This window comes from Indicator indicator, chromosome 12 (genome assembly GCF_027791375.1).
Source record: "Indicator indicator isolate 239-I01 chromosome 12, UM_Iind_1.1, whole genome shotgun sequence".
Classification (NCBI taxonomy): Eukaryota; Metazoa; Chordata; class Aves; order Piciformes; family Indicatoridae; genus Indicator; species Indicator indicator.
Genome location: NC_072021.1, coordinates 26,391,406 through 26,416,248, shown reverse-complemented (window position 1 = coordinate 26,416,248; position 24,843 = coordinate 26,391,406). Strand labels below are relative to the sequence as shown.

The following is a 24,843-nucleotide window of genomic DNA, read 5'->3' as shown; positions in this document are numbered from 1 at the left end:
TCTTCAGTTACAGTGACTTTACAAAAGCAAGTTCTCCTGAGGGCAGAATCTATCAATAGAATATTTTCACATGGTTTCTAATTTCTCCCAAGCAACACTTCATACAGTTGCTTGGCTTTAGCTTTTTCACAACATGATAAATGATGGATATTTACTACTACTTTAATTATTTTTCTCCTTTTAAAATTGTATTAAACAAGTTAAAAAATATTACAGATATTTGCTCTTATGATCTTTGCAAATAGCAGTACTGAAGAAAGATACTGAAGTAGTAACACTGTCAGTGACTCTTGCAGGCATTGAAAGTGTTCTATATTTTGAATATGTAAGCATGAAAAGCTTCATAACAAATTTCTTTCAATGTTTGCTTTTTGTAAACTAAAGCAACTAATTAGTACTTGCAACAGCAAGATCTTAAAGAGCTGAGTTCTGCCTACATTACAACCTCTGCTATCAGTACTGCTTGTTTTGCATTAACCTGAATGCCTAGCAATTTCATGTTTTAAAGTTATAGCAATAAGTGGCAATTTGGCTCCTTTAAACCTGATATTTATATATCCTGATATTGATATAACCTCTGTCATTAATTGCCACTGCTAATGGGGAGGACTTGAATATACAAGCAATAAATACTACAGAAGAGAATTCACTAGTCAAAGCCTTTTAAATGAATAATCTTGACAGTCCAAGTGTGTTGGCTCCTCCTTTCTTGAGAGAGACTTTTTCTGGCAATATGCACAGAAGTGCTGAATTCCATAGCTATGGAGAAGAATTTAGGGATATGGAGATTAAAAAGCAGGTTCAGATAAAACAAAGTGGTATGAATAAGACATCTGTTTTTAAATTGTTAGTGCTAACATCAATTAATCCCCTTTGCGTTTTTTTTCTATAAAGTAAATAATCTCTTTACCAAGCAGGATCACTTTCTCTCCCTCTTTTACAGGAGGTTTGTCAAGGTCACAGAGTATGAGTTTGTATGTGCTATGCTCTGTCTCGTTTCATTTTTCCCCTTCTCATTTGACATCGTTTGCAGGGCAAACAAACAAAAAACTTCTCTCAGTCAAGGTTGTATCAATGTTACAGCTGTGTTACAGTAGATCTAAGGTACCTCAAGAGTATCTGGGTATTCTCTGTCCTCTGTAGAAGGTCAGTTTTCTTCTCTTTCAGTAAATATCCCCATGAAGTCTAATTAACTCAGGCTTTCCCTTGTTTCCTTCTCAAAACCTCCTATTTCAGGATCTGTGATGTTTCTTGTCTCTTAAATCTTTTAGAAATAATAATTCCCTGCAAAACTAGTCAGAGCCCAAGCTATTCAAAATTTACATGGTTTGCTGGTGGTCTTATGGGCGATGAACTTATTTTTAAAGAGACAGAGAGAGGTTTTTCCTACATAATCTTAACATTATTTTTCTTTATATTGACTAGGAATCAGAAATGGATATAAATCTGCTACATTTGTAGATACTGAAATATGCACAAACCTGAGAAAATTAATTAACGTGTAAAGAGGTTTCATGCAAAACTGGGGAAAAAACCCAGTCCAGATAACAATTTAAAGAACATAATTGTTATGTAAAAAGTAAAATAGGCAATTATTGGATCTATTTATGCACCTGTTTTGAAATCTTCATGTCTTCAGTAGTAACATGTTCAGTATTAGTGGAAGTAGTTGTTCATTTACTGTCAGAAAATTACAGGGCAATATATAATCTGTGACATTTCTTTTATTAGAACATAAGTCATGTTTTGTTTCTTGCATGTCAGTGGCTTTATCTTGCAGGATGCTAGGAGGAGATTAGCTAGTAAATGTGCTAAGTCACAGCACAAGGGGCATCCATGCAGTCAGGAAGAACATGCCCAGAGCTCAGCCTGAGCATGATGTAAGTAGGACTGACAGGATTGGGTGCAGTGTCAATGTGAAAAGGCAGTATTTAGAAGACAGTGACACTGGTCAAGTACACTAAGCTCAGAGCTGCAAAATCCACACTGTAACACTTGTTGACAAATTAAGACATGTTTTTCACATCTATGTTTTTGAAGATTTTTGGTAGGGAGTTGGCAGGATACTGCAGTGTATCACAGCATGAGGTTGTGTTGGCTATTCATAGCTTGGAGTCTTGAGCAGCTGGATATAGATTACTAATAAAAATATTTATATTTTATTCCTTTGTATTTGTAGTAATTTTTATCTCCTGTGATTGTTCACTGCTCTTTCTTGTCTGATGTTATGGAGTTTCTAGGGCATCTGTGAAAACTCACCATACTTTCTTTTCTCCCCTGATACACCACTTGACCCACTGCTGAGACGATAGAAAGAGGCAGTCACTGTAGTGTATCAGTATCATCACTCTGTGATTTAGCATACTACTCACAAATTGGTTTATTGAAGTGTTTGATAAGACCATAAATATACAAAGCACATAAAGGCCATCTTTATGTTCCTGAAATGTGACATTTTACATCATCTAAGACTAGCTCAATGTAGACCTCTGAGAAAGTTTATAGGATGATTTTTGTCACGTCTACTATCTTGTACCTACCGTGGAGTGGGTGTGTTTGCACTTGCACTGCCACAGTCTTTTGGTTCTCCTTGTCTCTTCCCACCACCATTACAGCTTTTAGATCTTGTTACCAATAGGGTGGGTGTTCTTCCTCTTTCCTTGTAAAGTGAGAATATTCTTAATTCTGTGTCAGATCTACAACCCTCCACACAGACATCCTTAGTCGATTGCTGTTTCTTTAAGCAGAATTATTAGCATGAGAATAAATGCCTAAACTTGATAAACCCAAGCAATGGCAAAGCTCTTTTAGTTAATTTTCAATTTCACAGGTACAAGAATTTTAGGTATTAGGAAAAAATGAAGAAGCAGTTCTCTCCTTTGCACAGGCTCTGTTTCTAGCAATAACTAAATGACATGCTCTGCTGCCCGTGCTTCCTGTGCCAAATGGATTTTCCCTTCAGCTTTCACAGTATTAATATCTGTGATTCCTTAAAGGCACACCTATTATTTGAGGTTTTTGTTAACTTCCAGTGTGTCATTTAGGAAGACTCTGTCCTTTTTTATCACTATGCTGACAATTAATATCTAAGGTTACGGATAAAAGTTTGATCAGGATGATACTTAGAGCCCAGTGGTGTTCGGATAAGGAAAATAATTACTGACAGCCACAGACTCCTTCTGACTAGAAAGGAAAAAGTAAACCAGTGGTTTCCAACTTTTCCTCATCCTAACACCTTGCTTATGACAGTCTCAGGTACAGCTGTTTCCAGGGTGGCCTGCTAAATGTGTTCAGCCTTCACAATATGGATTGCCTCTAAGAAAGCTCAGGCTTTTATGTAGCTTGTTAAGAGAAAAGTTTGATTTTTCAGACTTTATTGGCATACAGTGAGTCCTGTTCTTGGGAACAAGAAACGAAATGATGGGTGCTAGGTTTTGCAGGTGTGTGTGTAAGGGGAAAACAGGGGGCAAAATAGCTATATTTTGAAAGTAAATAAAAGCTGAGCTCCTCTCAAAGTACAGCTGTTCTATGATCATGTTTTGTTGTTTGTGGCTGTTTTTTAACACTGACATATAAACAGATATCTAGATTGATGACTGAAGGATTTTTTTTTTTCCAAAATACAATACTTTGGCTATGTTACCCACCAGTAGTGCCCATGTATTCTCCATTGCCTGTTTGACAGAGATATGATCATTAGCTTCCTGACTCCCTTCACAGTACAGGGATTGAACACTGAAATTTTCTTGTACAGTTTCTATTGCTGGATAAAATAGTAGCCACTGAAAAAATATGTTGAGTAAGGAGGCATACATATACCTAGGAAACAGTAGAATACAAGATTTTATGATTATATATACATATTCATAGAACCCTGACACTGTATATTGAATTTAGATAAACTTTTAAAAATGGTGTTTTCTGAGACACATAAATACAATTAGTATTTGATCCTTGGATAGATTCCTTTCATTGCTTGTTTGCTGGTGACTGAACTACAGAAATGACTATATAAGCAAAAGACCTGTGAGTCACTTGTCTCCTAATATCATCCTGTATAAGAATAGATGTTCTTATTTCTGTAAGAACACAGACTAGTGAAAGGTCTCATATTATTCTGTGGATAGTGTGTTCTATGAAATGGCAACATTTTGCTAAATACACATGTAAAACATTAATATTTAAGATATATTGATACAGTAAGTATATGTACACCTCTAACAAGGTAGGCTTTCCTGTCACTTGTGGGTTTTGTACACTGATTGCTTCTTTTAGGGTGACAAAGCTGGGGAGGGGTCTGGAGCACAAGCCCTGCGAGGAGCAGCTGAAGGAGCTGGGATTGTTTAGCATGGAGGAAGAGGAGGCTCAGAGGAGACCTCATTGCTGTCTACAACTACCTGAAAGGTGGTTGTAGCCATGTGGGGGTTGGTCTCTTCTCCCAGGCAACCAGCAACAGAACAAGAGGACAGAGTCTCAAACTGTGCAAGGGGAAGTTTAGGCTTGATCTTAGAAAGAAGTTCTTCCCAGAAAGAGAGATTGGCCATGGGAATGGGCTGCCCAGGGAGGTGGTGGAGTCACCATCCTTGGAGATGTTTACTACTGGATGAGGCACTTAGTGCCATGGTCTAGTTGATTAGTTAGGGTTGGGTGATCGGTTGGACTGGACGATCTTGGAGTTCTCTTCTAACCTGCTTGATTCTGTGATTCTGTGCAATAAAATCAAATTCAGCTAAGGATGTGATAGTTAAGAGTCTTTCCTAGATTAGAAGATCTTGGAAGTTGGTGATCTGTTTTTGGGGGAGGCTTTTCATATATAAATGCCCCAACAGTTAGCTCACTTGATAACACATGAAAATTACCTTCAGGCATTTGCATGTGTGCACTACAAAACTCCTCTGTGGAAATCAAGAACTCTGTTTTTTCCTTAGAGTCCTAGGGAATGTCTGTGCCATGCTAGATAATTTCTGCATCCACACTGCTGTAATATTCTGTCACATGACAGAAAAATTTTCACAGGCAACCCCCAGACTTGTCTGGTGAGCTGCCTGTGAAGTGATCAGAGGTATAGGGAAAGGCAGAAGTAAATCAGGACATACCCAATTCCTGAACATTATGAGACCTGAGTGGAATATTTCTATTCTTAATGGGCTGGTTTTAATTCACTAGCCCTCCTATCCCCAGCTACTGTACAATAGGCTGCATGCCTTCTGACAGCTGGTGTATGTCAGTGACAGTAGTAATCCCCACTGTGCCTGCCCTCACTTGTTCTGCCATGGCAGCAATACCATTTCAGTTTTGCCTGCCATCCTAGCAGAAGTAAAACGTGCTGTGCACCATCCATCACAACTGGCCTTGTCAGCATGTCTCACCAGGGGTAGCATATCCTGCAGAACTTGTTGAAACCAAAATTGAGCCACTGTCATCTGCAAGCGGATTTTGTTTGTTTTGGTGACACTCCTACATACTTAACTGTATTGCCTTCCCCAAACTGCAACATGCATCAGAGAAACAAGGGAGGAATTTATGGACTTTCAATATCCAAGCAGGATCTGGGGAGTTGTGACCTCATAAGTACACTATGTCTGAGCACGGTTTTCATTTGAGAGAGGTGTCAAACATTAAGCTATTTGAATGTAAGTAAAACAAAGATGAACCTGTCTGGGTTGTTTTCAGCAAGCAGAACAACACTTAGAGCAGCCTGTACTTCCAGACAAACCTAAATGAAAAACTATGCTGAAAGAAAACATGAATGCATTCCAAATTGTGTTGTGCCTCTCCCATATGAGAACATGGGACTACCTCTAAGTGAGCTTTGGGGTTCTGGTGGGTAATGGATGCTTCGTCTTGGCCAGTATCAATTTATATGAGTTGAAGCTGAAAAGCATTTCTGTATTCTCATTAATGATTTCTTTTTCTATTAGTTCCAGACTTAAGAACTCTTCTAAGTGTGAGAAAGAGGTGTCTGGGGGGCTTACTTCAGAATAACACAATGTGCACATAAAAAGAGTTAGTTGTCATTATTGATCCTGATGCTATTATCTTGGTGACTCAGTATCCTAGTGAATTACATAAAATCATAGAATCATTTTGGTTGGAAAAGACCTTTAGGATCAGCAAGTCCAACTGTTATTCAACTCTACCAAGTCTGCTGCTAAACCATGTTCCTCAGCACCACATCTCTGCCTCTTTTAAAAACACCTCTAGTGATGGGGAGTCAGCTACCTTCCTGGGGAGCCTGTCCCAGTGGTTGTGAACCCTTTCAGTGAAGAAGTTTTTTCTAATATCTGACCTAAACCTCTCCTGGTGCAAATTGAGGCTATTTCCTCTTGTCCTATCACTTATTACTAGGGAGAAGAGACTTCCCCCCCACCTTGTTTCAGCCTCCTTTCAGGTAGTTGTAGAAAGTGAGAAGGTCTCCCCTCATCCTTCTTTTCTCCAGAATAAGCAATCCCAGTTCCTTCAGCAGTTCCACATAAGACCTCTTCTTCAGACCCTTCACCAGCTTTGTGGCCCTTCTCTGGACCTGCTCCAGCACCTCCATGCCCTTCTTGTAGTGAGAGGCCCCAAACCAAACCCAGTAGTCAAGGTGTGAATGAATTAATGAATGTACTTACTGCAATTTATTTTTTTCCCAGTGTTATTTTCCTTTCTTTGTGGATCACTGTGTAAAAGGAACATGAGCAGTATAGTCCTGCATGGAGCATGCTGACTGGACAGTACAGATAATGCAGTGCCATGTACTCAAACTAACAGCTGTTTACTGTATAACCCTTTTCCTATAAATACAGCTGCAAACAGTGCACAAACATCTGGAATTTTCCACTGTCACTTTTGGAACACCTCCAATACAAGCTATGGCATCCTGAGTCCCTGAGAAGCTTTCTTGCTGGATGTAGGTTTTCCTTTCCCCTAAAATAAAGCAGCACAGGTTGGCAGTGAACATGTGAGTGAGCAAGAAGCAAATGTGAAAGGTCACAATGTTGTTCCTTCTTTCCTGAAAAGTAAAAATACTGACCTAAATCTGATTTTATTACAGCCTTAAATGGAAGGTTACACTAACACTGGAAGCTTTTGAAACTCTCATCCAAAGATGTCTTCTTATATTGCTGCTTTTTCATTCTGACCTAATTACTTGCAAAATAGGTGCAAGCATTTTAAAGTATGGAATTATAAATGCTTATAAGATTGTTAGTATCAGGCATAAAAGGTGTGTAAGGTTGAGGTTAGAGCAGAGTGAAGGTATGAGCAGTTATCTAGACTAGTAGGCCAAGGTATATTAGATCAGCATAAATATTTTTTAGGTTTAGTTGTATGTCGGGCTCTGCTTTGAAGCAAAAAAACATGTCATGATGTTAACAGCAGTGTCTGATGAACTGTACATAAGGAAAAGAAAGACAGGAGACAGTGTGCTGAAGCAACATTGTACAGGGTCCCATTAATATTTATTTCAAGGGATCACTCAGCTCTGTGTTTTTCCCTGGCCGTTTTTGTTTCTTGCAATGTGAGATTTAGGGATCTTCTTAAAATGAATTAAAGTGACAATGCTAAGGCTTTAAAAAGACTGTCTGCATCTTCTCTTGTATTCCCTTCCTCATTTCAAATGACAGGCATGAGATTAGTGGTTTGTGCAGTATGTCCAGAAGATTAATGTTTCCAGGAGAGTTTAGAAAGCTGTTTCATTTGATCAGCCACTGGAATTTCTCATTGCACTATGGGAAAAAAAAAAAAATTAAGAAAAAAAAAATCTAACAGTTTCAAAAGCTGCAAGTACTGAGGGTTAAGATAGTCCTAAAGGCTTACAGATTGCCTGTGTTAGGCGATAATGATAGATAACAATTTCACATATGACATTTCTGAAACTAAGGAATGTTTTGTTTGGTATGTTAAAGTAACTGATTAAAGTGTCTGCTTCAACAATAATAATTTAACTCAATATTTCAATATTTTTCAATATTTCTTAGGTTTTCTTTGCAGCCTTCTGTTTGCAGAAACTGTGTTGATAAGGATGAACTGCAAAACTCCAGAAAAAATCTTCCTTGGGTAGAGGGTGAAAAATCTTAATCTTAGGAGTGAGAGAGCTGTGTGTGCTTTAACTTCATGACCCAGTTGCAAAAGAAATGCTATGGCTTCCAATGAGACAGTGTAAAAATGAGGCTTCTGGACTGCCTGTAGGAATTTGCTTAAACCCCAAAAAGCCTTCAAGGAGAGAATGCCCAATGGATACTTTTTTGTCTTGTCCAGATCCTCATATTTCTTATGCCAACTGCAGTAGAGATTAGTTTCTGAAGTCATTTTACAAACATTTGGACTGTATTTATGTATTGTTTGCTCAAAATAATCATATTCTTGAAGAAATAAATGGTAAATACTATCATTCCACATATTTCTGGGGAATAGAATTAACTCAGAGTGGAGGAGTTCTTGGTTCCTATGATCTCTGAGGAAAAGTGACATCTTTTCTTTGTGGGTAATAGAGACCTATTGTTGTATACCAAAGCTAAAGTAGACAGAAAATGTTACTGGGAAGTATAGAAGAACGTGGATCCAGTTGATGTAAAAGGATGGTGAATGACCAGTTTAAGAGCTCCACTAGCACTGTGTGTGGCAATTTGTGCTTTCTGCTTTATTCTTCTTTAAAATTAAACTGGAAAATGTCAAGTAGTCTTGTTACTATTTTCAGAATATTCAGACTCAGTGCAATGAGTTTCAAAATAATTACTTTATTTCTAATATGATTTTGAGTAGCCTATTAAAATGTTTCCTGTTATTCGTAGATGTAAATTAATTAATACTATGTAGTACACCTTAAACCACTTACAAGAGAGCCTTTGAAGCAGCATATGAAGTATATCTGCATGAAAGAATACATGTAAATGAACAGATGTATACAAGTCCAATAAATTGCAGAAGAAGGGTGATGTTTTGATTAGAGAATGGGTTTCTGGCATGACTTCTGTGATTTTGCTTGTTACTGATGGGTAAAATGAACAGTGATTGAAACATGGTTTGAGGGCATGAAGGATGCAGGGATTATAAGGCCAAAAGAGAGCTCACTTCTTAATGAGAGGCACTTTTTTGTATTAAAAAATTCACCATTCAGATATACTAGTAAAAATAACAGAGTTATTGGTTATTTGTGTAATTAGCAAGGCTAATTGAAGTTGTAGTGATTTGCAGTTGCAGTTAGCATCGGTTAGGTAACTAACAAAATCAGTACATGATGAAAGACAAAACATGCTTTAGGACTTAGAGTAATCCTGAACTACTTAGCATTTTTAGGAGGATAATGGAGGAAAAATAATCTTGTTTCTAACTAGTTTGAGTTTCTCACATCTGCTTCCAAAGCATCTGGGGCAGCTGGAGGCAGAAAGTTACAGTATATGAACTATCAGTCTGACAAGTTACTGCATTCTTGTTATTCCTAACAAGTATCTTGTATTTTTCTTGCAGAAATGCCAAAGAGATCTGAATTAAACTGCATTTTTACTCTTGTCAGTATTGTATGTTCTCCTTTTGCAATAGGCTTCTGTGTCATTGTAGTTCGGTTGTCAGATTGAATCCACTGGGGAACTTCGTGCACCGGCAATGAAAGAGAGTTAGTACATGGCTAGAGCCTAGGCATTGCTAAAACAGAGAGATTGAATCTGGTATATCATTTGTAAATACCCTCCACAATAATGTTTCCTGCCATGTGCTAAATTTCTGCATAATTGTCTCCACTTCTGCTCTCACCTGTTAATAAAAACGTTAGTCTTGAGATTAGTGAGTGTCACAGTTCCTTTTCCTTTGTATCACTGCTATGATATTTTAAAATTAGTAGTTTAATAAATTACTCAAATTATTTATTTCTTGACTGTCATAGTGTTCAGGAATATTTAAAGCTCTTACATGAAAACATATGAGTTTATATTCTGTGGCTGTACAGCATATGTTTTACAATGGCTGTCTTACAAATGCAAAACTTTTTAATCCCTAATATGTGATATAGTAGATATTAGGAAATTTCTTTTATGATGACAGTGGTGAGACACTGGATCAGGTTGTTCAGAGAACTTATGGATGTCCCATTATTGGAAGTGTTCACAGTAAGGTTGGATTGGATTTTGAGCAACCCAACCTAGTGAAAGATGTCCCTGTTCATTGCAGAGAGGTTGACCTACATGATGCTTAAATGTCCCTTCCAATCCAAACTATTCCATGAGTCCATAATTTGAGACACAAATTTTCATAAAATTGACACTGAAAAAATTACTGTATCTCAAAGGAAACGTTGTAAGACTTGTGCTATGCAATTACAAAGTGTATTTGGAGCTTGAAAAGAAGATCTTCTATAGATCCCCTAATCCAGATCAACCTAGAATATATGAAAAGCAGGAGCAGAAAGGAAAAAAATCAAAAGCTGAAAGAAGATGAAATTTATTGTTTTGGGCAGGGGGCATGTTGAAGTGAGGTGAAATCTTAGAAAAGTTCAAAAAGAAGAACAGTGATAGCTAGAGGAAGGACAAAGAACATGGATAAAATCAAGCATATTTTGCAGAGAAACAGTAGTGGAAATTGACAGAAGTGTACTTGTGGCTGCAGAGGTCCATTCCAGTCTCCCCTGATGGCTGCTTGTGATCTCTGCACCTCGTTTTTTCAAGACTCAGTGAAATCCACGGAGTGGTTCTTCTCTGATCTATTGTCAGCCTAGATGAAAGCCTCTAGCCTGTGGGGATACCCTTACCCTTGGAGGTTTTGACCACAAAGTTCAGGGTATCAAAAATGTACCTACCCCTCAGTGATAACTGTTATGCAAACAAACTCCAGGGGTAGAAGCAGGTTACAATAACCAATCGTTCTAGGGGACACACTTTGCCCTCATTCCCAACAGCTCCTTGAGGTGCCCATCCACATACTCTGCCTCACACCATCCCCTGCTGCCCCAGGGCTGCTGGGTCCTCCTGCCCAAATCAGGACAGACCTCAGGGCTGCTGCGATGTGCAGAGTAAGCTGTGCATTTCTGTGCTTTCTGCTTGTGCATTCTGCTTGTGCCACCCAGAAAGCTTTGGAAACATTAACTTCTCCAAATTATGAGGAAATGCACTCTAAATGTAAGCAAATTCTGTTAGTTTCTAAAAGAAGTATGGTTAACAAATGCAGAGACAAGAATGTTGGTATGTTTTGGCAAAATATTGCTGTTGTGATGGTTCTTTTAGGGAAAATACAATTTGTGTTTAATAAAGTTGATCATCTGTAGGAAAAGAGAGGGATCAAGACAGGGACTGAGGGAGTGGGGACAGTGAACTCTTTTGTACACTACAGATTTCAATTGTTATGAAAAACTATTGCTTGGAGCATGAAGCTAACATTAGTAGGAGAGTTAGATAAAAGGCTGTGGGGCAGAGAAAGTAGCCAAGTATTAGAAAAGAGGGGGAGGGGGGGAAAGTGTATTTTGAGGAAGAGTTGAAAATTACTAAGTTTCAGGGCATGTTCCTTAGCATAAATCATGCTGATGTCTGGAAGAGGCAGCTGAGGGACTTTCATACTGTATCCCCACTACACTGTTTAAAGTTTCTGCTTGAGGCTAATTGCAATGCTGAGAAACTCAGACATCTAGTCAACATGAAGCTTTGTCTGAGTCTCATGGTAATAACTACCTTTTGTTAGCAAAGAAAAGCAACAGAGTTTGTTGACTTCTGCCCTGCAGTGACAGTGCTTGATCTGAAAGAGACAGTGCTCTCTTTTCTACTATAAACAATGTTTTTATTGTCTAGAGAAGGCAAAGAAAGAAAGGTGCTCCTTGCACACCTCAGGGTCTGAAAAAAACTGTGACTTAAGGACCAGTTCTATTTCCCATTAACAGCAACAAATGAAAAGGTACGGTGTGAACAGGGCTTGGGATCATATAAGAATCTTTGAACTTTTTACTTTTCTGGCTAGTTAAACTTACACTTAAAACAGTTGCCTTTTTTTTTTTTTCTCTCCTTCCTGAAGGTAGCAGAAAGTTTGTGATGTACTTTTCCATTTCTTTCCTATATCCTTACAGTCGTAATAATCTTCTACATGAGCAGAATTTGCTGCTCCATGAGTTAAGCAAGCACACAACAGGTAGAATCTTACTCCGTGGGTAGGAAACAAAGCAGCTGGGCAAAAGTATCTTCCTGCTTACAGGGAAGCTACACTTGGCACTGCTGGGATGAAGTGCTTGTATGACAGCCAGCTTCATGATCAAACAGGCACAAAAAAACCTAGGGCTTTCCATAATTAACATCCAAACACCTGCAGCTCTTACAGCTGACCTGCAGATAAGTAGCTATGACTGTGTAGTCCCCTAGTCAAATCTGAATCTCTCACATCAGCAAAAGACCAACATGAATCTTCCTGCAAAACAACTCACAAGCCCAGTGCTGGGGAGTGGGGGAGGTTTGCCAGCATAATTTCCTTCCCATGCCCTTTTTTTCACAATGTCCCTTCCCCTGCAGCCCAGAACTCCAGCCTTCCCCCAGAGTCACTCCTGCTCTATCACAGTACTTGATCTCCAGAGATCTTCAGGCATCAGGAGAGATGCAGGATTCAGTGGAGAGGCAGTACAAGAGGTCTCAACAATCTCAGAGGAGTCTATGGGAAGTCTTGAACAGGCCATAAATTTAGCATCCTCCTCTTCTCTGGGCAGGATGGGCAGGCCATGGACCGCTGCTTGTCATGCACTCAAAGGGTGCAGGCTGTTAATTGTGGCAGACCAAAACAAAGACAGGCCAATGCTCCGTGTCAGCTGTGAAGCACATCACCATCTGTTCTACTCCTAAGGGAGACACTGCTGTCTGCAGGACCCTGAGTGAACAGTTTGTGATGGGTGTATAGACAGGAGAGGAGTCCCCTTTTAGCTGTCACTTGTCCTCACACCAGCCCAGAACCCTGGGGAACCAAAAGAGACTTTCCAGCAAGACAACACCTTACACTTCTGTTACTGGATGGTGTTAAGAATGGTAGCTTATATAATCCTACAGCCTCATTTCATTTTAGCAGCATTTAATGAAAGAAGAGATGGTTGAACAAAGCAATTTCATATACTATTCAACAAGAGGCTCTTTCTGTATGAAACATTAACAAAAGCTGTCAGCTTTGCACAAAAAAAAAAAAAGGGCTTCAAATTATTTCAATGCTAAGAGAAAATCCAAATGCAGCTGAGAGCCCCACAAGCAAATTATTTTTAATACCATTATGGAGAAGGAAAATGTGTGACCCAGACTTTCATTTAATATTTTACTAGCCTTGCAAGTTAATTTGAGTTTGTGTTCAATTTTCTGTAAAGTTTCTTCTTTAGAGATGTGCAATTCAGGAATGGGATTGAACAGAACTGAGAACTGTCCTTTTCATTTTTTCCCCACATTAGAGACAGGGAAAAGGGAGGAGATGACATATAATTAGTATAAAATAAAAAGGAAGTCTGTGATGTAAAAAAAAAAAAAAAGTTAAATAACTTTATTAAGAATCATGTAGTATGCAGTAAGGAGAATTGTAGCACTGGTAGATAGAAAAGTATAAAAGAAAGATAATATTTTTCTTGGCTGATGTTCACTTGTGCCATAAATCACATAACTGGGGACTTTATTCAAATTGCATCTACCTCTTCTGTCCCATATACTTTGGGTCATATGAAAAAGGAGGAAAAGTACCCTAATCTCCCTATATCTATATCTCTCTCTGGATTCATTGCAGGATTTTTTTCTCTGTAAGTTCATTTTAATTACCATTTCTTCCATTAAAGGCTGGTCTCAAGCAGAGCTGTGCTGGAAGCATACAATGACACCTGTTCTCATTCAACATTTTCTGTTAAGCAGTTGTGGGATTTTTCAAGAAATGTCTGAATTCCTGCAGCCATTCACAAGAATGTGTGGAAGAGCATCTGATCAAACAATTCTTAGAAAATTAGCTTTTGAGCTTCTTCTGGAGTTTTCTTAGCTCCAGGTCTTGTTTCTCAGTCTTTCTGACATGAAGCCCACATTCAGAAGCCACACCAGTAAAACTTAATTATAGGTACCTGGGGCCATTCTCTTTCACTGGGTCTTACCCTGCAAAAGAGAGTGGCCATAAATAAAATGCGAAGCAACAACGACCCCAAGCTCACGTCAATGCTCTACCCATGTCCACAACTTGCATGAGAAAGTATTTGTTAACTGGGGCTAAAAGTCATACCAGAAACTATTCTAACAATTTAATACAAGTGATAACTCCATATTAAACCCCAGGAAGGGCACTATTTAGTTTTTTAGTATAGGTGTAGCCTGAGGAACAGGTCCTGGATGCAGCAGCAGAAAACCTCACAGTCCCAGTTTTCATGGGTCAATCTAGTGCCTGTTGAAGCTTCTAGATTATGGCATTTGGTGTAGTGAACCAGAATGATTGATTAATTTTGGGTTAGGATTTTTTCTTTTTTAATAAACCTTTTTAAAGGATATGAAGACTGAGAACTACAGAAGTACTTTTAGAGTATAAATACACTTTGGGTATGGTTTCTTACACTTACAAGCCTTGTTTAAAGGCAACTGTTGTCTTTAGGACCAGATTCTCAGGTTACTTTGGCAATGAAACTATGAGAAAAGCCTCAAGGCTTGCTGATGATGACCCTCCCAAAATGGGAGGCTCATTCACCAGTCTCTTTGGTCACTACTGAGTAGAGGAGGAAGGCAGGGAGTAGTAAGAAATGGTGACTGGAGGAAAAATAGGTCACACTGTGTTAAGTTGCTCTTTCAAACAAATGTATGTAGCCAGTGAATAGAATAACTCTTCTTTCTAAATGGTTTGCATATGCTTTTTCTTAAGTCAGTTTTTCTTTCCTCATTAATTGCTAGGTACTTTTCAGTATAATGATAAGTAAAAATACCCCATTTGAAATTAGATATATTCTGCTCATGACATAATCTTGAATAAGACCTTGATTTCATACCTTAACTAACCTCCCTGTGCTATCAGGAATAGATAGAATTGAAAATGCATTTATTTTAGTAAAGTAATCTCATTTGATTTTGAAAGCACAGGGAGAACAGGCTGCTGCATTTATTACAATATGCTGTTGTCTACACAGTCACTTTTCTGTTCACAGTAATTCTTTAGTATTTTGAATTTCAGTGTTGAGTTTATCTTAAAGCTGATGTCTAAGTGAGTATTTATAGTGTATGAGCAGAGAGAATAATGAGAGTGCTTGAGCTGCTCCATTCCCACACAGAAGTGATGTGAATGTCTGTGTCTTTGTCAAGTTTTCCGGTTCTTATTCAGGTGCAAGTGCAGGAGCTAATTTTACAATGTAAGGAATGACACCTCTGCATTCCTTGGGGTGGAATCATTAGCACAGGTAAATCTCTATGCTGCAGCCAACACATTTATTTGACACACAGTTTATGACCTAGTAGATGTAAATGTCTGCTGTGAAACTAGTGATGGATGAAGCAAGAGAACAAGTTATCTCACAAGATTTCCAGTTGGGCTAGAAATAATCTGTCATGTGAAATGTTGGCAAGTTCACTTCTAATCTTAGTTAGAAAATTGAGGTTGGAGTGGAAAGTGCAGAAAAATAATGGGGTGAAAATCAGTTCTGACTTTTCAAACCATGTCCTGCATCCATTCCTAACTTACTACAGGGTGCGTAGGGAGTTGTGGAGCTGTTCAATCAATTTCATATTAACAGAAAATCCCCATGTGCACAGCTTTCCTATGAACTATTTCCTCTATCAGCCATTGCTGACTGTATAACATAGTTCACTGTTTCCTGCTAGTACGTTTAGAGATGTATTTAAGTGCAAGGGACTCTTAGCTGTTAGCTGCTTCTCAACAGTTCTACAGCTGTGTTCTCTTACAGTGCTACCTTTTGCCAGTATGTGGTTAAAAGTAAGGGACCACATAACAAACAATCCTTAGTCCTTTACACTACTTGTCTTGGTAAAACTGGGTGCTGTAGAGCTGCAAATGTAAGTCTACAAGAGTAATCATCAAGACAGTATTGATCTGTGAACAGATATGAACAAATTTTTGAAGTCCTTTAATGTTCATATGCCTAAGAATCACAGAACAAGAGGCTTGAAAGGGACCTCTGGAGATCATCTAGTCTAACTCTTCCAGAGTAGGTGAGTATTGACCGGGGCTCTAGCTCTGAGAGATGCAAATGAGAAACATCAAAAATATGTGAAGATGAATTCCACAGCCTCAACCATTTCCTAAGACTAGATTATAATTCTATTTTTTTGATCTAGTTGTAGTAGGAGATGGTGAAAGTCAATACAGTCAGTGACCTTAAAGCTGACATTAAAATAGTATGGAAAGGTTTAATTATCATAAAGGTCACAGGATAAAAATTTTATTCCTGTTCTGTTATTTCCAAGAGCCAATGGAAATGCAGAACAGCTATCAAAATTCCTCAGTGGCTTTCAGAAATCCTTGATGTTTACTTTGTTGGGTCAACTTTAGTAGAACTTATGTTTCTTTAAATAAGGGAATCATAGCTGATTTTTAACAACCACAAAAGAGGAAGATTAATATATATATATAAGCAAGTCCTTCCTTAAAATTGTGGGCAGGAAAGCATTTCAGGGAGGTATGAAAACTGTCTCAAATACTAACCCAACTTCAGAGAGATGAGCAAACCAAGAAATTTAGCATGTTATGGAAAATGAGGATTTAAGAATAATGTAAGTCCTACCACAAGAACTCAAACCAGATTTAATTCTGATCTACCCTGTATGGAGAAAATTTTGCCATAGTGTATTTTATATGAAATAGTTCTACACAAAACCTTATCATTTCAGGACCTTATATTATTCTGCTAAATTGAAATTTTTAACTCAAATGTTATTTTAGTTCAAAACATTACATTTAAATGGAAAATGTGTTTATAATTCTTTTAAATGTTTGAATCATGACATTTCCAATGGGGGAAAAAAATCTGTTCCAAAAAGAGACATTAATGTTTCTGATTGTTAAAAAAAAGTCCAAGTGGATTATTTTTTTCCATTTTGTGTGAACAAAAAGTATCCAATCAGTAAGTCTCAGGCTTTAACTGCAGATTTTGAGGTCAAGAGTGGCTTAAATAAAAACATCTTGGCTTCTAGCATCATTGTGCTGAACTTGTTCCACACACCTCAACTTTCTATTTCACTTTTCCCTCCACCACGCTCAATTTCAGGTTAAGCATAGACTCTACCAAGAACATGTGTTTCTTTGAAAGTCTTGGTCATCAGGTGACTCTACAGTAAATGGGATATGTTGTCCTGTCACAGCAGTTTTACACTAAAATAACAGATGATTTTGTTACTCTTATGTACGGTAGTGAAAGCAATGAGAGATTTAGTTGCAGCATCACTCAGATGGAATGGAATTTGTTTCCTAATCAAAAGTTTTACTTTCTCCATGTGATTCGTTATAATGTCAATTGCAATTCAATCAGAAACCTCTTAATAAAGGTTTTTGTTTATAGGGACAGCTTCTTAAGCTCAAGCAAGGTATTCTCCACCAAGTGGCCTGTGCTTCTTTCTCTGTGTGTAACTGTCACAAGCAATCAAAATGATGGACATGTGTTTCCCTAGCATGTCTTCGGTATGAATCAGGAAGAGAGTAATTTGAGAGTCTGCATGACTAGATAAGCTTGAGATTTTTAAATTGCAAGGGCAAATACAGAGACATAATGCAAGTGAATTTTAAAGTGTGCACAAGATTTCTGGTGTTACTGAAATTGTAAGTACCTGCCTGAAATAAAGCATATGCAAAATCAGATTTTTTTTTCTTTCTCCTTACAAATTTTAAAGCCAGTATTTGGGGTAAAAAGTAGAAACACTCTCACTGACCCTTGTAAAGTTTCTTTTGAGTGGATAGTGAAGACAAAGATCAGTGAGCATTTCTCCATGTCCTAAAGGGGTACCCTTCAGCACCATTACAGTCCTTCACAACAGAATTCAACTTGATATCACAGTTTGTCTCAACATCTAAGTTATGATTCAGATCTTCTGTAATACAAATGCATTATTGGCTTCAGCTTCATGAGTGGATACTCCTGTATATTTTTAAAATGTCATTTCTCTCTGTTACAAATAAGTGACAGTGGCCTAAAGCCTTTCAGTAGGAATTTTTAGGAACGTTTTATGGCATCAATTCAGAGGCAGTGAAAACTATACAGATATTTTAGCTATGCTGTCCATTTTCACTCTCCATTACTCATTTTCAGTGTTTTGAAGGTGCCTTTGCAAACTCTGTCTACGTTCCAGAGGTTTGGCTTACTAATATCAAATATTTGCTTTCAGATATCAACATGGCAGGAGAACCAAAACCATACAGACCCAAACCTGGCAACAAGCGACCACTTTCAGCACTTTACAGGTAAGTGAGACTTTATCTTACTACAATTCCTTTTTTATTAGAAAAATTATGGTAACCTGAAATGTATTTACCAATGTTACTATGTAGCTCATCAACAACTTTTTTTTCCCCATTCACTCTTTGGTGTTCCTATGACATATAATCAAGTTTCTGTACGCACCAAAATGTTCTGAATGTGAGTGAAAGAGCCAGTACAGTCTGTCACTATCTGTCTCTGTGGACTCATTCCAGAGCAAGCTGTTATAACTTCTGGAGATAAAGCTTGTCCATAGGATGCCTATCTTGAAAAAGGAACTTACATTGACTAGGTGTAAGCCCAGCAAACGAAATTCCTGACTGATATTTAGATGCAGTGATCACAACTTGCAGATAGTGCTCCTCTTTTCTTTGGAAATAAAGACCAGAGTCTTTGTTAGCTGAAAATAAATAAAATGCTTAGGATATTTACATGATAATACAGGCATTCAGAAGAATAGAAAAGACTAAATCAGTGGGATTAGTGAAAATATGTTCTGCTGAAGCAAAAAAAAAAATGTCTACCTTCTAAGCATTCACACCATTGATGTTACTTGCCAATGTAAGAACAAGGCAGAGGAAGGGACTGCAGCTTCACACTGTGAGAGGCATTACACACAGAGTCTTGCTATACTCAAACACTATTTGAACAAGTGTTCAACAGTGCCACTCCCTTAAGATGAAGTAGCAGAATGCAGTCGCCTTGCACAGGTTTTGTTCCAGGGATACTAAACCCCTCCAGGTGCTTTAAGTACAGCTTTAAGTGCTGTGTGACCCCACCCAAGTGCTTGGCCTGAAATTCAAGTTTTGAATTTCATTCTACTGACAAAAAGAGAGGTGTGATGGTTTGTGAAGTGTTTATTAACCTCCCCATTTCTATTCCTGCAACCAATACTTTTTTCTTTTTTTTTTGTTTTCAGTTGAGTGCTATTTCAATTTTTAATCCTTATGCTTTATTGCTTGGCCTCTTATTTGCGGAGATAAGTGAAATTAATAATTTCAGAACTGGTTTCTCATTGATTTCTGTGTCAAGGGTGAGAACCAACTTCTAATAGCACTGAACGTCTTCCTTAGGTATTCAGGAGGGCACTGATAGTGTCTTTCTCCTATTCCCAGGTGTCTTTTTTTATTTTCATACAGCTTGTACAAACTCGAAGAAACCTTCACCTGTTTTTCAAAATCAATTAAGCTTAGTGAAGCATTACAGTTGGTAGGAAAACTGACAGGCAAACATGAACACATGAGTTTCTGCTCAATAAACCTCACTTCTCATAAAAGCACTATAGAATTTATGCTCCAGAAACATAAAAGAAGTGATAGCTGATTTCTGCTGTGGCTGCAAAGTAGACCAACTGGTTCTGAGACGAACAGCAGTGAAATCAGACCTGAGCAAGACTTTCAAGCCTGTTCTGGTCTGAAAGCTTCAGATGGAAATTCAAGGGCAAGATCTCAGAATGAAAACAACCAGAAGTATTTTAGATCTGAGCCTGTGTGCTACATAATAGTAATGTCAAGTTTTGTTGCCCTTAAATGAAGTGATAGAAATACAATTTTTGTTTTAGCATAACTCTCAACTGCAAGCTGTTAAACTCTATGTTTACTGGTAGTTGTGATCTATTGTGTCCCTGAGTCAGTATTTAAGAAGGTTTTTGAAGACATTCAGTTGTTTCTGGCATTTATATGCACTTCCATCCCTGAACTTCTGAACGGTTTCTCATAAATACTTGTTCTACACACAAGACAAAGGAGAGACCTCTGCAAAGTACTGAGGGAACTTTAAAGAGAAAAAAGGATCCTAGGTTTTGTCCTTGCATGGATCTAGTACAGACTATTTCTCTAGAACATTATGAGAGGCTTTTTTGAGCCAATAAGCTTTCATCAGATAGTAATGGAGAACTTCCATTATCTCACTATCTGTTAACATAGCAATGTGTGAGATCAATGACTTAGAAAATCCCTGACAATGTTGAGAACACTCACTGATTTCCAAATATTGTGCTGGGTCTGGCTGGGATGGACTTAACTTTCTTCATAGGGTCCTGTATGGTGCTGTGGTTTGGATTTGTTGGTAAAACTCACCAGTGTTTTGACTCTCATTGAACAGTGTTTGTGCATCCTCAAGGACCTCTTTTAATTCTTCTGCCTTCCCAGTTGTGGGGCAACAGGGTGGAGAGTAAATTGGGTAGGACAGCTGACCCAAACTGGCCAAAGGAACATTCAATATCCTATAACATTGTGCTCAGAAATAAAAAAATGAGATGTTTCCTTCCAAGGCATCTGTTACTTGAAGGCTACCTGCACTGTTTGTGGGAGATGGAAATTGCCTTTGCATCACTTCTTTTTTTTAAAATCTCTTCTTTCCCTTATTGTACCACATTTATCTCAAACCATGAGGCTTTTCTGCTCTTTCTATTTTGTCCTTCAGCTGGGTAGGGGACAACAGTATTTGAAGGTGAGATAGTGAATGTGTGGGTACTTAGCTGCAGGCCAGGGTCAACCCAGAAGATGAAGAAAGGTAAGAGGGAAGTGGTTACTTTAGATATGATTTTGACTAAAAGAGGCATCGTTTAAAAATTCAGCTATCACAAAATATTTGCTGTGAAAAGGCAGGACTGAGAGTTGTAGAAATAGAGTAAGGGATTTCTGGAAGGATGGGGAACTGGTAAGTAGGATATCTTGGAAGGAAATTTTAGGATCAAAAGGAGCACAGAAAAAATGTTCCATTGACTGTGCTTAAGGTAGAACAGACATTTCTACTGAAGCAGTATTGACAGAATAAAGGAATGATATTGCTGCATCAAGTTTCTTTAACATCCTGAAAGTGAAAAGGAATTGTACAAAATGTGGAATCAAAACCCCATGACTGGAAGTGAGTAGAAAGGAGCAGCAATCATCTAACTGGGTGTCTGAAAGGCTAAGGCACATAACAGTACAAAAGGCTAACAATGTTTTTATTAAATAACCTCTCTGCTCTTTTATACTGCTCTTGCTGAGCAAGAAAGGAGAGCAGATAGTTGATGATACAGAAAAGGCCTCTTCTGCTGTGGCAGAACTGTAAGCATACTCACTGAAACAACTACAGACATGCTTAGGGTAGTGCTTGGGAATCAGCTTACACCTAACACAGCTGTTACCTCCAGCAGCATTCCTCCTGATGTGCATTGCTGTTCAGTATATGAGGAGGGACCTAAATCCCAGAAGGTTAAGAATTGTTGTGAAGTTCCTTTTTTAGCTCAGCTCTTCAGCAAAAAACAAACTGCCTGACAGATCTGCATCTTAAATTTTTTTTATATCTTGCTATTTGGGTCTAGCCTCAAGCAGAAGTTAATTTTATTGGCTAATCTTTGTATCTTTGAAATAGAGGGTGATTATTAAAGGTGATGACACAAATGTGTTAGAGAACTCTTTAGGAGCATTGTTGTGGTAAAATAAAGGCTCACACTTTGTCTTTTTAATTTTATGATGTTTTGATCAGTATTTCACTAAAGCTGCTCTGTATCAGCATCTGAAAGTTACTGGTTTTTCCCCTCTGGGTTTATGGGCCAGCATACCAAGGAATAATCAACCACAAATACTCTGATGGACCAGCATTCTGTTTCTCTGTATCATAAAAGAATATTTTAACTATTTATTGTTTATGTCACTCCAACATTGTGTTATATGAGGCATTAAATACATCTGAAAGCTTTTTCTCCATTTCAAGGTCTGCTGGGTTTGTTAAAACAAGAGGAGGCTCATCTAGTTCTTAACTGTGGAGGCTGCTAATGGCTTCATCCCCAGTTGTTCCAGGGGTGGGCTGGAGCACAGCCACCATGCACACACTGTCTGTGGCTTGCCTTGCCTCATGTAGTCTCTGTAGGGCTGTCGGCATGGGGATCAGCTCAAAGTTTTCTCTGGCACCCTTCCAGTAGTAACAAAGATGGGAGGATTTGAGGAGAATGGTAGGAGCACCTGTTTTTGAGTGTCTTGAAATAATGGGAAGACTGTGCTGCAGGCTAGCAGACTGGTGTTATTTTTTGTGGCATTAAAATAAGTGTAGCTGCTGCAGGCTCTGCTGCAGGAGGTGGTGGTAGGGACCTCCGTGAGACTTCATGGGGCCTGGGCAGCCAAAACTAGTGTGCTGGAAGCAGCAAACTCTCCCAGAGCACATCTGAGTCTGCTCTCTGAGAAAATTAGTTTGTTTATCAAAGACGAATCTCCCAGGAGCTGACAAATATTTGTATAACATAGGAAAGCACAGAGCTAGGATTTGCAAGAAAACCAGGAAGGTAATTACTCAGCACTCTCAGGATATCTAGTCACTCTCTTTGCTGTATGCAATTTAATATTGTAGTTGGCCTATAAACATTTCCAAGACCAATATGGCTAACACTAATCCTTCCCATGTAGGTTAATTTTGCCCTTTCCAAACTCCAAGCTTCCTTATAAAGCCCCAATAAGCAAAATATGCCTTGAACCAGTGCTATGTCTTGAAAGTCCACTCAAGTCCCACTCCTCCCAGTTTTCCAATTGCTAACTGGGCATGAAGATGCCTAGCCTGGGATCCATCCAGCTGAGACATGTCCTGGAGTGAGACAATTAGCAGACCAAGAAATACTGAGTGGAATTAGCACTGCCTGTCTATAGCACACAGTGGTCCTGGCAAAGGCATCCTTTGAGGCCAAGTTCATTCCCGGCTGGTCTCGGTAGTTTCAGGCTTCTGGTTCAGCACTCCCTGAGTGGTATTAGGTGCCACAGTCATTTCTCATTCCCAACCACTTCTCAGTGTAAAGCAATTGAAAAGCGTATTCCACATGCTTGAATTAACATGCTACTAGTTAGCCATATTAAACAGCCTTTACTTTATGACTTCATAAGGCCTGTGGCCTCTGGAGAGAATTATTTAAATATTAATATACTGGAAACCAATGCTCTTGTATTTCAGAGTTTTATTTTTCCATGACAAAATACTTTATTAGTTTCCTCAATACATTTTGCTTTTTAATCTCCATCACAAACATGATTAGATAATGTTATACCTCTTGCATTTCCTTTGGTTTTGCAGCTCTATTTTATAGCAGAGGCTTAAAAGAATTGCTTACCCTCTGTCTCTGCTTGCTCTCTGCTTCTCAGATTTATTTTAAGATACTGTTTATAGAGTTTGGGGTGGTTTGATTTGCCTTTCTGTCCCCATTATTTTGAGCTGATTTTCTGAGCCCTCCTGGGTGAAAGACAGAGTGATGGGCAACATGATCACTTCTTCCAGGGTAGGAGGCTTCTTGAGACCAACCATTCCTCACATTTGGAAGCATGACATAAACTCAGCAAATTCTGTGCCAAACAAGCATGACTGTTCTATCTGAATCCTGCAGTATTTTGCATAATTGCTGTTGTAGTGTGCTATTGGCAGTGTATTAGCAATATGCCTTAAGCTACTGTTATATAACAAAAATAACTGCAGGTATAAGTTTCTCTTTTGATTGAATATTGCTCTAGATTTTCAGCAACTTCCTTCTTTATTCCTTCTTTTGCTTAATGCATTTGTGTGTCAATTTTTACTATTGGCCTACAAAAGCCAGTCCAGACAACAGGAAATAAACCTGATCAGTTATTTTCTGATACTTTACATTTGCATGAAATTGTGATCATGCCTCTTACTTTAATTCACATACTAAACATTGTATAAATAAAACTATGCGTAGGGGATACATCATTTCAAGATATTTCTTTTGAATCAGAGTACTTCCAAATGTATCATCTTGATGCCTTTAATTTCCTTTCTTCATGGAACAAACTATTTTATTTCAGTGCAGTGGAATGAATCTGAGTGTTGCTCTACAGCTCTTCTCACAAAAGGTATAGTTTCCATAAAACAATATTTCCAGGCATGTTTAAGTGGAGATAATTTTAAGTCCAGTAGGATATTATTTAGATCCATTTGATCACAGAATATTTTTAGTGATAACATTTGAAGTAGTCATTACAGTACAGAAAAAAATTGTCATTTAATCTGAATTTCTCACCTAAAATTCACAACAAAAAGTGCAAATTTTGCTCAGATCTAGAACTTAAGTAGCATTCTCAATTATATTAAAAATGGTAAAAGGCACACATACAAAGCTACAGTAAATCCAGTGGTTCAGCTGGGTCAGAATTTTTTAGTTTATGTTCTTTCAAAACAAAAGCCCCAAATAATAGTATAGTAAGAATAAGAGAAAAATAACTGCTGATGGAAGCAGCACACATGGTTCTGCATTTCTGAATTATGCCAGTGTGACTGCAATCAATTTGGTTCCAGGGGTGTTTAAAGAAGAAATTTATGCACTCAGAGGTGCATAAATAAATAAATAAACAAACAAACAAACAAACAAATAAATAAATAAAGAGTCAGCCAAGGACGTAAGTTTGTCCTTTCCCCTGATCCAGTGCATGAATGTCTGACAAGCGTCTGGTAAGTTTAGAGAATATAAAATGTGGAGGGGCTGTGATGGTTTTAAGACTGTGTCT

At 38.2% G+C, this 24,843-nt stretch overlaps 1 protein-coding gene across 1 annotated transcript in view; it reads left to right on the top strand.

Annotated features, from left to right (window-relative positions):
• The window catches only part of RALYL (RALY RNA binding protein like), a 178,692-nt gene that overhangs the window by 90,783 nt on the left and 63,066 nt on the right, over positions 1–24,843 (top strand). The window contains exon 2 of the mRNA XM_054385433.1: positions 18,267–18,342. Coding sequence (XP_054241408.1) covers positions 18,267–18,342 — 76 coding nt within the window. The remainder of the gene's footprint in view (positions 1–18,266; positions 18,343–24,843) is intronic.